Below are 13942 nucleotides of genomic sequence, written 5' to 3'. Positions count from 1 at the left end.
CACTGTATCTAGACTGCTACATAATGTCTGTGGCAGTATAATTTATCTAGACCAACACATAATGTCTGTGGCAGAATAATTTATCTAGACCAATACATAATGTCTGTGGCAGCATAATTTATCTAGACCAATACATAATGTCTGTGGCAGCATAATTTATCTAGACCAACACATAATGTCTGTTCCATGACCATCTAACAAGACCATGAGGATTATTACATATTAAATACTTATTGTAACAAACAATATTTGTGTCAGCATGTAACATCAATACATGTACTGTACTTAATTGAAAGATTTTCTAAAATAAAAAGCCACAAAACTGAATTCGCAAATTGTTAAACTATATATTCTCCCCCCCTTATAATAAATGAATGGGCTAGCATAGGATTACTACACAATATAGCATACAATCTATTAACTGAATATGCAACATTTGATAAAATAAATCATTAATTGACCTTGACACAATGACCACACGGATATATCTTTATTCAACAACACTAACATTATCTACACTTACACAACAGAATAATCACTGGCAAGCTGAGGCTCTCCCTGGATACGAAACATCACTGCAGTAGGGTGGGTGAACCCCACACTTCCTATCCCCAGTACGCCTTCCAAGCTCACTGGATATGCTTGGGTAAAGTTTTCAGACATGTTCTGCCTGTCCATCCTGACTGATCAGTTCTCTCTCGTTAATGTCCTCGATGGCCCAGCCTTGTTTGATTCGGGACTAAAAAATAAAACAAACATATTATTGATAAATAATTAGCACTTTACAAACCCAGACAAATAAAAGTGTTGGACCATTGAAACCTTTGGATTGGATATTTTGTGTATATTTTCCATGGGTACATACTTTGGGTCCCTTGCTAACTTGCTGAGCAGAACACATGCCTGGACGACGTTTTCAGGATGCAGCATGAGGTTGTCATTTTCAGAAGTTGCACCTGACTGTAATATATAATTAGAAATCAGGGACACCTCAGTGCTGTTCAAGCTTTCATCGGCGGCGTCCTCAAAGGAGTGTCTTGTATGTTTTATGGTCACCTTTGGGCACTTGTATCTAAAAAAACAAACAAAAACATGTTTATGTATACTAGAGAGGACTAATGAAGGACTAAAGGTTTAAATAAATCAGTAACAACGTACTGTTTTAGAAACCGTTCAAGGTCAGTGCAGAGATTGCACATATTCATTCCTTTGGAGTTGAGGAAGAACAATTCATCCGAGCGATCAACCATTGCTCCTGAATTCGGATTGTTCCTGAGCCGTTTTGGACGTATTTCAATATAATAATACTGAAACCACTGTTGAATAGAATCATAAAAGTTACTATTGTGCCATGTTCACAGTGAAGAAGCACACTGCAAACATGTTTCAACTCACCATCTCCTCGTGTTGATTCAGGGCAAAGGCAGCTGTTTGCCTCCCTCCCACAACGACATATTCTTTGCCATTGAATTTGGTCTTCACTCTATTAAGCCAATCAGTGACCTGAAAACATTATTTTACTGTTACTTACATCTCTTGCCAAGTGGGGAGGAGGGGAAATTAACTATATTGCTCAGAGACAGAACAAAGCTGTCCCTGTCATGGTTTCGGGTAGTGGATTCAGACACCACACCACAAGGACACCTTTCCATCTCTACCCCAGATAAATCTACTCTATTGTTTTAAAAACAACCATAACATGGAAGGAATCAATGCAGGAGTAATTCATACTTACAGTCATGTTTCTAATAACCCTTGCGTGCAGAAGGAGCTTTAGCGTCAGGAGAGCCACCAGATAGTTCACAACTAGAGAGTGTTCCTTTTGATCCAGTGGTGGTGATTCAGCTGTTGCATTCACTAGCTTTGAAATGACAGCCCTGAAGTCCTTCTTAGCAACCCTAAGGATCAGCTGGCAATCAAAAGGCGTGCTGATGCCCATTGTCAGAAAATGCCTTCTGTTAATATACCTGCAATGCAAATTTGAATTATCATGACATTACACCACTGAGTACATGTCTGTTTTAAATGTTTAGAATCATAACAATGGATGTTTGTAGGGTTGTGCCTACGCTGATGTTTGTAAGGTTGTGCCTACGCTGATGTTTGTAAGGTTGTGCCTACGCTGATGTTTGTAGGGTTGTGCCTACCCGGATGTTTGTAGGGTTGTGCCTACCCGGATGTTTGTAAGATTGTGTCTACGCGGATGTTTGTAGGGTTGTGTCTACGCGGATGTTTGTAGGGTTGTGTCTACGCGGATGTTTGTAGGGTTGTGTCTACGCTGATGTTTGTAGGGTTGTGCCTACCCGGATGTTTGTAGGGTTGTGTCTACCCGGATGTTTGTAAGGTTGTGCCTACGCTGATGTTTGTAAGGTTGTGCCTACCCGGATGTTTGTAGGGTTGTGCCTACCCGGATGTTTGTAGGGTTGTGCCTACCCGGATGTTTGTAGGGTTGTGCCTACCCGGATGTTTGTAGGGTTGTGCCTACCCGGATGTTTGTAGGGTTGTGCCTACCCGGATGTTTGTAGGGTTGTGCCTACCCGGATGTTTGTAGGGTTGTGCCTACCCGGATGTTTGTAGGGTTGTGCCTACCCGGATGTTTGTAGGGTTGTGCCTACCCGGATGTTTGTAGGGTTGTGCCTACCCGGATGTTTGTAGGGTTGTGCCTACCCGGATGTTTGTAGGGTTGTGCCTACCCGGATGTTTGTAGGGTTGTGCCTACCCGGATGTTTGTAGGGTTGTGTCTACCTGGATGTTTGTAGGGTTGTGTCTACCCGGATGTTTGTAGGGTTGTGCCTACCCGGATGTTTGTAGGGTTGTGTCTACCCGGATGTTTGTAGGGTTGTGTCTACGCAGATTTTTGTAGGGTTGTGTCTACGCAGATTTTTGTAGGGTAGAGTCTACATGAAATGTGTTTTGATGTTTGAAAGCACAATGTTCATTTGGATTTTTGTGTTTGGTCTTGTTTGTCAAATGCATGTCTACAAGGTTAATGTTAGATTGTTGTTATGCGTTAAAAAAATAAAACACACTTTTGATAAAATGCCCCGGGGTCACCTGACCCCACTGGTGGTGCAGTTGGTGTATCAAGTTCCTGTTCTTGATTAACAGTTTCTTCCTGGTGTTGAGCAGGAGGAACTGCAATCAATGGTTTAGGGACATTAGTAACAATGAAACCCCTTTCCTTCAGCATGTCCACCATCTTGGTCCTGTCCTCATCACTCTTGATGGTTTTTCGGAGAAGCCTGTAGTCCCAAAACCTGCCGACTGTTTCAAATTGACAAGCAGAGACTTTTGCAGCCCGAACTTTCTCTTTCACTTGTTCAGGTGTAGAGTGTTTCATACAAACAACCCGGAGATGTTTAGAGAGACAAACTTGAGGTTTCAAACAAACCTCACACAGGAGCAGACGTCTGTTTGGTTTGCTGAAGGACAGGAAAGAAAACAAATCTGAATTCACTTAATCACTTTACAGGGAACATTAAAAGGAACTCTACATAAGAAAAATCCAGAATATACCTTTTTCTGTTGGAAGACATTTTGAAGAGTTGATCTGAACTGAGATGAGCGTTGTACTTGAGTTGAAGAAGTGAGCTGGGGGAGTTGAAAGCCCCTATTTAAGGCTGATCTCATCCCCAGGTGTTAATAGACATTGATTCTGGGGGTGGGGTTAAACAAGGTAAGTTAAACATGTTGCGTACTGTAACAAAGTGCTAAAACTGTTTACTTGAAAACAAATTGCTTTACTACTTTTACTCCTTAGTCTCTGCTACATTTAAAGGTTTAATAAAATTTATAAGATATATTTAACATTAAACATAAAAAGCCTTAATCATGAAGAGGTAGGCCTCATCTATGTTAATCATAATGAATATCAGCTTTTGGTCTTATTTCATTTTCTTTTTTTGTTGTTGCCAAATGTCAATGTTATAAACAAAATAGAACAAGTAGTAGTAAGAAAAAATGTGCCAGCCCGTCCTTGAGCTTTAACCCTGGAGTTAGCAGCACCACATTAACATGTGAGTTTATGGGGATCTGATGCATCGTCTCCATTAAAAACAATTGTGTCCACAGCTTAAAGTGGAACTAGTAGCATTTTAATTATTTTGCAGATATGAAGCAAACATATAATCATTATGTAAAAAGAAATTAGAATGTTATGCTGCGAAACCAGCTCTGCACATGGTTTTAAAATTAGGTCTATTAGGACTCAGAATGCCATTACATAGAGTAAGGTATTGTTGGCTGAACTAATGGTTGCAGTTGAAGTAATGATTTCATAGAATTCTCCAACATATTTTCTTCAAATAAACAGGTATCAGGTTGTAATTCAAATACTATTAGCCTAAATCGTTGGCTGCAACCAGGCTCCACCTATTCGGTATTATCAACTTGGTCTCAGGAGGATTAACCTGACTATATTACATAGAAATATTTTCCAGACGATTTTGTAGATATATATAAGTAAAGTAACATTAAGAGTAATAATCCACAAAAAAAACAGTAGGTCGTGTTTCCAACCGGGAACCTTCCGCTCCACATACCGATGGTCTACCCACTGCTCCAGACACGAACTTGCATTCAGGGGAGGCGAGTAGTGGTGCTACAACATGAACTTTTTGAAGTTTTAAGTGATTTTTTTTTTTTATAACCATAAGACAAACCTTAACCATAACCACAGTGCTGTGATACCTAATCTTAACCCAAACCCTAACCTGAACTCCAGTGCTGTGAGACCTTACTTTAACCAAAACCTAACCTTTTTCGTTTTCTAACCTTAGCCCAAACCTTAACCCCAGTGCTGTGATACCTTACGTTAAGCTAACTGTAACCTTAAAATGAATTTATTACATATTGCAGCGTCCTTGGTAATGCTGTTACTCGTCCTCAATATGTATACCCGTGTGGAGCAAAGTGTATAGAGCGCTAGACTTCAGATCTGAACGTTGTCGGCTCGAAACAGGATTAAACCATTTTGTTCAAATTCGTAAAGTGTGACACGTTTGTCTGGCGTTCGTTTGAGCCCATTCGTAATGAATAATACGTTTTGATAGTGCATTTTAATGTAACCTAACGTAACATATCATAGGAAATCGGGTGCCATGGTTTTACGTAAAATAGTCTGCCTAGTCTCATGAGACACCATGCACTGTTTTAGTTTAAATTATTCTACTACCGGACATTAATCAGTGACAACGAGGCTCGCTAACGTAAATCTGGAGCTAGCTGTTTATCCAGTTTAAAAACCCAACAGCCTACATCCTCCGATTAAATCTCAATCAACCCATTGAAAGGTGAAAATAATTTTACCAATCACAACATTCATATGGCGATATGTGGTACTACAATTTTCACGTGTTAACTTTGAATGGTGGTTCTTACCAAACATATACTTTGTTATGGACCAACAGAATGTTACTCAGAAAACGCATAAATGCACCCGATTTTTAGAATGGGAAACTAGTTACATTGCCCAACTTAGATGTATATTGGTTGTATATTTCGATAGTTTCTTACCAATAATTAACACGGAAAAATACTCGTTTTGCCAGCATGTTTTCATGTTTAAACAGCGTCACAAGAATTATTAAAAAACACTTCCGGGTCACAAAAATGTTGAACATTTCAAAATAAAAGAGGCCAACGAAATACTTCAAAACTGATACAGTTTGAATTTATTCAAAGTTTAGGAAATGTACCTCGCAAAACATTGACAACAATTAATAACATTAATTGAGTTATTTCAATAAAAAGTAGGCATTAAAACATGTAAAAAATGTTCATGAAAGTGTGTAGAGTATGACAAACCTGTCTAATCCTGGGGTATGGCATGCTACATCTAGCCACACAATATTATCCACACCTTCTTTTGCCCCTAATGCAAAACACTATAATAGACTGTACACATACGTTTTGCCTTATACAGAATAAACTATTCTATATGCCGCTGTGAATGTATTTTAGCAAATGTTCAGGAGACTGTATAGAGTGATTATATGCTAAAAAATCAAGGGGCCCTATGTATTTGTAATTGTTGCTGGCATTTTACTTCGCCCATACCACTGGTAGGTTACTGAGGTAAGTTGTGCTGTTAAGGTGGATGGACCCTCTTTGCCATTGTAATTTTCAGCGCTGCTCTGTTAGAGAAAAAGAAGATACATGTTTTATTAAGGTACAACACTATCATCGACTGTAAGATTTTATTTTATAAGTGTGAACCTCAATAGGTCTCTTTGTTTCTTCCCTCTCTGTGGCAGCTGACAAGATGTCTTCATCATGCTCCTGTAATTTGTGGGTTCTACTCTAACCAATTATGATGGAGTCTGTGGAGTATTAAGAGTACTTACACCTGCATGGATGTCTGTTATGGCAGAAGGCTTCACCAAATAGATTGCACCATCAATAACTGGTAGAAGATTAAGATTAGACAGTTAAATTATAACTTTTACTCTGGAAAGTGAAAATTAAAATTTAGTTTTTACAGCAGTGTGCAGGCCTCATCAACATTTTAAAAATATATAATATTATATAATATAACATTAAAAAATATTGTGATGTCTGAAGGACAACTAAGAACCTGAATATTACCAACAGTCGACTACAAAAAATTCTACCGCTGTATGAGTTTTATTGCCAAGTAAGTTTCACAACAAACAAGGAATCTGTTATACAAAAGGAATAAGGGAAATAAAAAACCAATAAGAACAGTGGACTGAGTATAAAAATAAACTAAAGAATATATGTAAGGTGCAGGATTTTGTCCAGTTGAGGGATGTCTGTGTATGTGGGGAGGGGTTATAGATATTTCCAGTTGAGGGCTGTGTGTGTATGTGGGGACGGGTTATAGATATTTCCAGTTGAGGGATGTCTGTGTATGTGGGGAGGGGTTATATATATTTCCAGTTGAGGGATGTGTGTGTATGTTGGGAGGGGTTATAGATATTTCCAGTTGAGGGTTGTGTGTGTATGTGGGGAGGGGTTATAGATATTTCCAGTTGAAGGATGTGTGTGTGTGTTGGGAGGGGTTATATATATTTCCAATTGAGGGATGTGTGTGTATGTGGGGAGGGGTTATATATATTTCCAGTTGAGGGATGTGTGTGTATGTGGGGAGGGGTTATATAAATTTCCAGTTGAAGGATGTGTGTGTATGTGGGGAGGGGTTATATTTATTTCCAGTTGAGGGTTGTGTGTGTATGTGAGGAGGGGTTATAGATATTTCCAGTTGAGGGTTGTGTGTATGTGGGGAGGGGTTATATATATTTCCAGTTGAGGGTTGTGTGTGTATGTGGGGAGGGGTTATAGATATATCCTGTTGAGGGTTGTGTGTATGTGGGGAGGGGTTATATATATTTCCAGTTGAGGGATGTGTGTGTATGTGAGGAGCGGGCTATAGTCAGTTTGGCTCCAGGGGCATGTTCATGAGGCCTACTGCTGTAGATATTGTTGTTCTTGATAGACCACAGCCTTCTGCCAGAGGGGAGAGTTCTGAATAGGGTGAGAGGGTTCAGCCCCAATATTTGCCGCGCGCCTCCACGACCCAATCATTAATATTTCTAACTACACTGGGATAAGTATGAGGTTCGAGACCTTTTTTCTCATGATGCCATGGTGAATCATGTTATCTGTGTTCCATTGATGATGGCTTTTTATCTCCACATACATGTGCTTTACTCAGGGTTTATTTAAATCAAAGCTGATTAAACTAATTGTCTGTGGCAGCATCATTTATCTAGACCAATACATGTCTGTGGCAGCATAATTTATCTAGACCGTCACATAATGTCTGATCCAGGACCATCTATCAAGACCACCTGGATTATTACATATTAAATACTTATTGTAACAAACATTATTTGTGTCAGCACATAACATCACTACATGTACTGTACTTAATTCTGTCATAACATTGAAACATTTTCTAAAATAAAAAGCCACAAAACTAAATTTGCACATTTTTCAACTAAATATTCTCCCCCCTTATAATAAATGAATGGGCTAGCATAGGATTACTACACAATATAGCATACAATCTATTAACTGAATATGCAACATTTGATAAAATAAATCATTAATTGACCTTGAGACAATGACCACATGGATATGTTTATTCAACAACACTAACATTATCTACTGGCAAGCTGAGCATCTCCCTGGATACAAAATATCACTGTAGTAGGGTGGGTGAACCCCAAACTTCCTATCTCCAGTATATCCCCTGCAGTCCTCGTACAGCTCTCTGCAGTATGAACGTATTCGTACTGACAAGCCCACCTCTGCCACTCTTTTAATCTGCTCTGAATATCAGGTCCAGTCCACCTCACCAGTACAAAAAAAAAGAGTTATGGATTTAAAGGTCCCAACTAGCTAGCATCATCAAAATATTTCAAAAACATTTGATCATGAAAACATTTGATTTGAATACCCTGATTTCAAATTTACCTCAGATCCACAATACAATTTAGTGTACCTGCCTGATCCTCCATCCATCCATCATCTTCCGCTTATCCGGGGCCGGGTCGCGGGGGCAGCAGTCTAAGTAGAGATGCCCAGACTTCCCTCTCCCCAGACACTTCCTCCAGCTCTTCCGGGGGGACACCGAGGCGTTCCCAGGCCAGCCGGGAGACATAGTCCCTCCAGCGTGTCCTAGGTCTTCCCCGGGGTCTCCTCCCGGTGGGACGGGACCGGAACACCTTCCCAGGAAGGCGTTCCGGAGGGATCCAAAACAGATGCCCAAAGATCCTCAAGCAATTATATTTTAAATTATTTCACATGTCAATTTAATAAATACTGGCTAAACAAGATGCCAGACCCTATTTAAAATTCCTATTCACATATCAGACATACCAGACACAGATGTCGTCCTACTATTGCAGGCATAGCCTTAGTGATTTAAGCTATGCTAGTTTGCGTAGCCCATTAAATACAAAGGTGGCTGAAAAAACTTTACAAAGGCATAAAAGATATTGGAAATATCATTCAACTCTAGCATACAAATACAAGGGATATATGATCCGTGTGTAATATAGACAAATAGATAGTTTAGCAGGTGATGTTTGTGTGTGCTTTAGATTATTCGTCCAGTCATTATCATTATTATTTATATTATGAGTAGTATTGCTGCGGCTGTTTCGTTGTTACAGATGCGGTTATGATTTCCGTTCTTTTTCATCATGATGCTTATTGCAAATCACCAATGTCCAATGTGAGGAGGCTTCATATTTTCTATGACCAGATGTGACTGATCTTAAAGCTACGGCAAAGTTAAAATTGATGAATACCAACTTGGTCATTGAAATGATCATATAACCAGGTTGAGATCAAATTTGATCGTATGCAAGCTTAATCAATGAGGTCCATTGACTGTGAGTCTACACGTCTCACACAATCATGAACATCTCAGTGATGGTCATGTGAGTTAATAGACAGAACACACAACAACACAGAGATACCCAACTAAAGGTGCTATCCAATAGTACTTTACTTACTCTCCAGACATGCAAAATGTGCCCTTCCCATGAACCTCTGCTCACGTACTATGTCTCTGAAGAGACGGCAGGTGAGGGAGAGACATAGGTAGGCTGTATGACTCTCAGCCCGGACCAGCTCCAAGCAGATGTCCTCCAGGACATTTTGTGGCATCTAAAAGAAGATTTGCCTAAAAGAATATCAACAGTCAAAACACCATGCCAGTGGGATGTCAGTGGGATGCCAGTGGGATGTCAGTGGGATGTCAGTGGGATGCCAGTGGGATGCCAGTGGGATGCCAGTGGGATGCCAGTGGGATGTCAGTGGGATGTCAGTGGGATGTCAGTGGGATGCCAGTGGGATGCCAGTGGGATGTCAGTGGGATGCCAGTGGGATGTCAGTGGGATGCCAGTGGGATGTCAGTGGGATGTCAGTGGGATGTCAGTGGGATGTGAGTGGGATGTCAGTGGGATGTGAGTGGGATGCCAGTGGGATGTCAGTGGGATTTAAATGTATGTTGAGAAAAAGTGGAAGTGTATTCGACGAAGAGAAGCGTCTGGCCCCACCAAGTCTTCAACACACCCTTGGTGATGTTAATCAGGGGTCCTGGATAAAATTTGTTTCTCTTTACATCTGGAACACCAGGTGTGGGCCATCAACTCTGAGCAAACTGGAATGTAACTAAATGCATGATATAGTGGACATTTATCTGTAGTGTTTGGATTTCCTGTTTCCATTGAAATTACGATTATCTGTCAGAAATCAAGAAAACTCAAGAAAATAAAAAATTCGGGGTTGTAGGGAAGATGCATATATTTATTTGTCAACAGATCTGGGTCGTTCTAGCTGTGCCAGTGATGTTGGTTCAATGCTCTGAACCGACAAAGGAACGGAGGAGAGTCAGGACAGTTATAATACCACAATGAAAAAATTTCAAGGATGTCTGGTTTGCATTAACTGAGGGAGAGTACTAATGTATAGAATCCAATGAAAAATACATTTCAAACCAGTTCCTAATTATGAGGTGGGCCGTAAAGTACACAATAATTAAGAACAGATATGTTGTCTAGCAACCAGTGGAGATGAACTCGTATCACCCATAAAGGGCTGAATAGTCTGATATACTTTATTGTAATGTATGGCTTATGGATCAAACTTTACAAGAAAATTGTAGAAAGGTTTGTCCTTTCTTTCTTGTTGCATGTCTGACAACAACTGACAGCAAAGCCCTTCCATTCGATAATTTCGCATTGATTAATTGGGAGAGTTCCTGTCCTTTGTTTTCACTGTTTGCCAGGGTAATGTAATGCTAATGACTATTGGGGAAGGGGGGGTGTTTTAGATGTCAGAGACTGTGGAAAATGAAAAAAGAAACTTAAGTCGTTCATATAGCAGTTGATTACTCTAAGTTTAATTTTGTGGATCCACGGGAACAATCATCAAAAAACAAGACAGGGTATAATTACGGAGACCAACAGAGTAGTGTCATGACAGTTGTTCTGATTATACATAATTGCTTTCACCTCTTTATATCCCCCTTGTCAGGTCCCAAAATATTATCTCTTATGCTCAAGATACATATAAGAAAATAAGTCATCATAAGAATATGAAAACAAGATAGAACCCTACACTATCATGGCAACCATAGTTCTAGGTCAGAGTTAACAGACTTCCCAATCTGAGCTACTCCTTGTCTCTGTCCTGCCCGAATGGAAGAAACAGAGGAGACACAGTCAACTTCACCTTGGAGCCATCTGTACCAGGTCACCTTCGGTTGTGGCCAAAATCACTTCTTAGAACAGGGTATGATGACCTAGGTCTTCTCCTATCCGTGGCATGCATGCGCAGCTTTCATGCAGAAGAATGCAAATTGTCGGCCAGTATTTTCTGATAACATGCTGCATTAATCTTGCCATCAATTTTCACAAGATTCCCCGTGCCTTTCGAGCTCACACACCTTCAAAACATCAGTGAGCCACCACCATGCTTCACTATTCTGTTCACTATAGACCTTGTTGAACCCTCTCCAAACATAGCACTTATGGTTGTGACCATAAAGCTCTATTTTGGTCTTGTCACACAAAAATTACAGTGTGTTTTTTTCCAAATATCATCATATTGTGCTCCTTCAAACAATCAAACCATCTTTTTCCGGAGCAGCCTGTATTTCTCCCGAGGTTACCTGTGACTTTTTCTTGGTATCCAGAACAATTCTTCTGGCAGTTTTGGCCGAACTCATTCGTGATCTACCTGACCTTGGCTTGGTATCAAAAGATCCCCAAATATTCCACTAATTAATAAGTGATTGAACAGTACTGACTTGCATTTGTAAGGCTTTGGATATCTTTTTATATCCTTTTCCATCTTTATAGAGTTTGATTACCTTGTTACGCAGGTCTTTTGACAGTTATTTTCTGCTCCCCATGGCTCAGTATCTAGCCTCCCCAGTGCATCCATGTGAGAGCTAACAAACTCATTGACTATTTATACAAAGAAACAAATTGCAATTTACCTAATAATTGCCATTTTCACCTGTGTGTGTCACCTTGTTTGTCTGTAACAATGCCAAACATTCAAGGTTATGTCAAATTTTTATCAGGGCAATTTGGGTGATTTCTTTAGATTTTCTGGTCCAGGCAGGCAGACTCGGCAGTAAAAACATTCCAGAATGCCTATACTTTCTGAGGAGACTCAGGAAGTTTGGCATGTCTGGTAAAACTCTCTCCAACATTTACAGGTGCACCATTGAGAGCATCCTCGCAATCAGCGGAACGCATCATGTCCCCTCTGTGCAGGGCAACTACCACACACGATGCCTTAGGAAAGCACAGAGCATCATCAGAGACTACCGACACCCAGGCTACGGTCTGTTCACACTGCTGCTGGTAGCATCAGAGCATGTATTTCCGGACTAATAGACAGTTTTTCCCCCAGGCCATAAGGCTTCTCAACCAGCAACACTGATCTATGATCATATTGATCACACGAACACTTCAAATTCTCTGATGACTTTCTATGTATATTCAAAGTACATTAGCATATTTTAATGTACCATTCATAGGCACTATTACACTTACACTTATAATATTTATAAAATGTATTTCATATTGTCCATATACCCTTTATCTACCCTCTTTTGAACTGCTGCTAGTTTATATTGTTATGGTTTTTTTTTCTTCAATTTTTTTCTTCATATTTTAAATAATGCTACTGCATAGATGTCATGTGCCATTTCATAAGAATTTCACTGCTCAGAACGACGCAATGTTATTTTGTGCATTTGACAATAAAAATACTTTGATACTTAAAGTTGAAGGGGTTTATTTAGATTATTAGATAACTGTTAGAAATAATGATAACAAAGCTTAGGAATTTAGTTGTATATGATTTATTCATATTTGTTTGAGTACTAAATTTCAAACAAAAGGGCTACAACCCACTTTAGTAAAGAATATATTTTGCATTGTTTAACAGCGTCTGGTTGATTTTTTTTTTACAGACGAGAAGAAAATTTGGTTATATACCATGTATTATAGTAAAATAATAATTTAAGTAGTTTTGCGACCTCTAACATCCCACCTCATAAAAACTGACTAGGGGGTGGGGTGCTACATAAGTTAGAATGTTGGGATAACTGGTTCAATCAACCAATCAAAGGTAATTATAAAGCCCTTTTTACAACAGCAGTTGTCACAAAGTGCTTTACAGAGACACCCGGCCTCAAACCCCAAGGAGCAAACAACAGTAGTGTTGTATTTTAGTGGCTAGGAAAAACTCCCTAAGAAGGCCGAATTTTAGGAAGAAACCTAGAGAGGACCGAGGCTCAGAGGGGTGACCAGTCCTCTTCTGGCTGTGCCGGGTGAGATATTAAGAGTCCAATTGGAATAATAAATACATTTCTCCGGGCTAAATCCAGAGACTATTTGATTCTAGACTAGGTCAAAAGTATGACCAGGTGGACAAGGACAGGGACAGCAACGGGCCCCCCAAACCAGATACTCCACAGGTGTGGACCAGGACCTCATCTCCTCCTAAAATTTAAAACTGGAGGAGACTGAGAAAAGTTGCAGAAAGTGCATTCCTCATATCCCCCAGCACAATAATATAGCAGCGTAACACCTTGGAACTAGTTGGACAGAAAACAGAATATTGTCACCTAATGTTTAATATCATAATAACAAACATAACTGTTTTACTAGCCAATTTCATTACATGCATAACATTATACTCATAAAGAGATGACATAGCTGCATACTTTTATTTTTCGTATGTTTCTCCTCTTCTTTGCTCTTTTCCTAAACTGGGCACCTGATGGCTTAAACCTGTTCTTATCCATTTGTTTTGGTTTGGAACTCGAGCATCAATACATGTAAACCCTAATCTATTCCTTACTCAAATGTTTATGCTTAGTGTAAATTAAAGTTAGAGACATTTTCCTAATAACTTAAGTTTATGTTATACTGACTTTTATAAGTTG

General features: G+C 39.5%; 2 protein-coding genes across 6 annotated transcripts in view; one reads left to right on the top strand and one right to left on the bottom strand.

Annotated features, from left to right (window-relative positions):
- Positions 1–13942, top strand: part of LOC105005954 (immunoglobulin kappa light chain-like) — an 82636-nt gene that overhangs the window by 34942 nt on the left and 33752 nt on the right. The gene's annotated exons all lie outside the window — the stretch shown is intronic.
- Positions 474–5599, bottom strand: LOC106024144. 3 transcript variants are annotated; one of them, XM_029123079.2, is made up of 8 exons: positions 5515–5599; positions 3517–3655; positions 3030–3422; positions 1736–1967; positions 1396–1503; positions 1159–1316; positions 866–1072; positions 474–739 (listed from the first exon to the last, which is right to left on the bottom strand). In XM_029123079.2, exons 2-8 carry the CDS (start codon positions 3534–3536, stop codon positions 688–690), a joined length of 1170 nt encoding a protein of 389 aa, XP_028978912.1. In that variant the 5' UTR covers positions 3537–3655; positions 5515–5599; the 3' UTR covers positions 474–687. The 3 variants fall into 3 exon arrangements, with proteins under 3 accessions (XP_028978912.1, XP_028978914.1, XP_028978913.1); XM_029123081.2 differs by lacking the exon at positions 5515–5599 and adding an exon at positions 5380–5415; XM_029123080.2 differs by lacking the exon at positions 5515–5599 and adding an exon at positions 4849–5216.

The sequence above is a fragment of the Esox lucius genome, chromosome 11, assembly GCF_011004845.1.
Source record: "Esox lucius isolate fEsoLuc1 chromosome 11, fEsoLuc1.pri, whole genome shotgun sequence".
Taxonomy (NCBI): Eukaryota; Metazoa; Chordata; class Actinopteri; order Esociformes; family Esocidae; genus Esox; species Esox lucius.
Note: the sequence above shows the minus strand (reverse complement) of the source record. Positions and strands in the feature narration are given on the sequence as shown.

Bases quoted from the DNA above. Each gene is read 5' to 3' on its own strand.
- LOC106024144 (XM_029123079.2), bottom strand. From the start codon at position 3,536: ATGTCTTCCAACAGAAAAAG. The intron at 3,423-3,516 runs GTATATTCTGGA...CCTGTCCTTCAG, and splicing joins ATGTCTTCCAACAGAAAAAG to CAAACCAAACAGACGTCTGC. The intron at 1,968-3,029 runs GTGTGTTTTATT...TTTGCATTGCAG, and splicing joins CCCGGGGCATTTTATCAAAA to GTATATTAACAGAAGGCATT.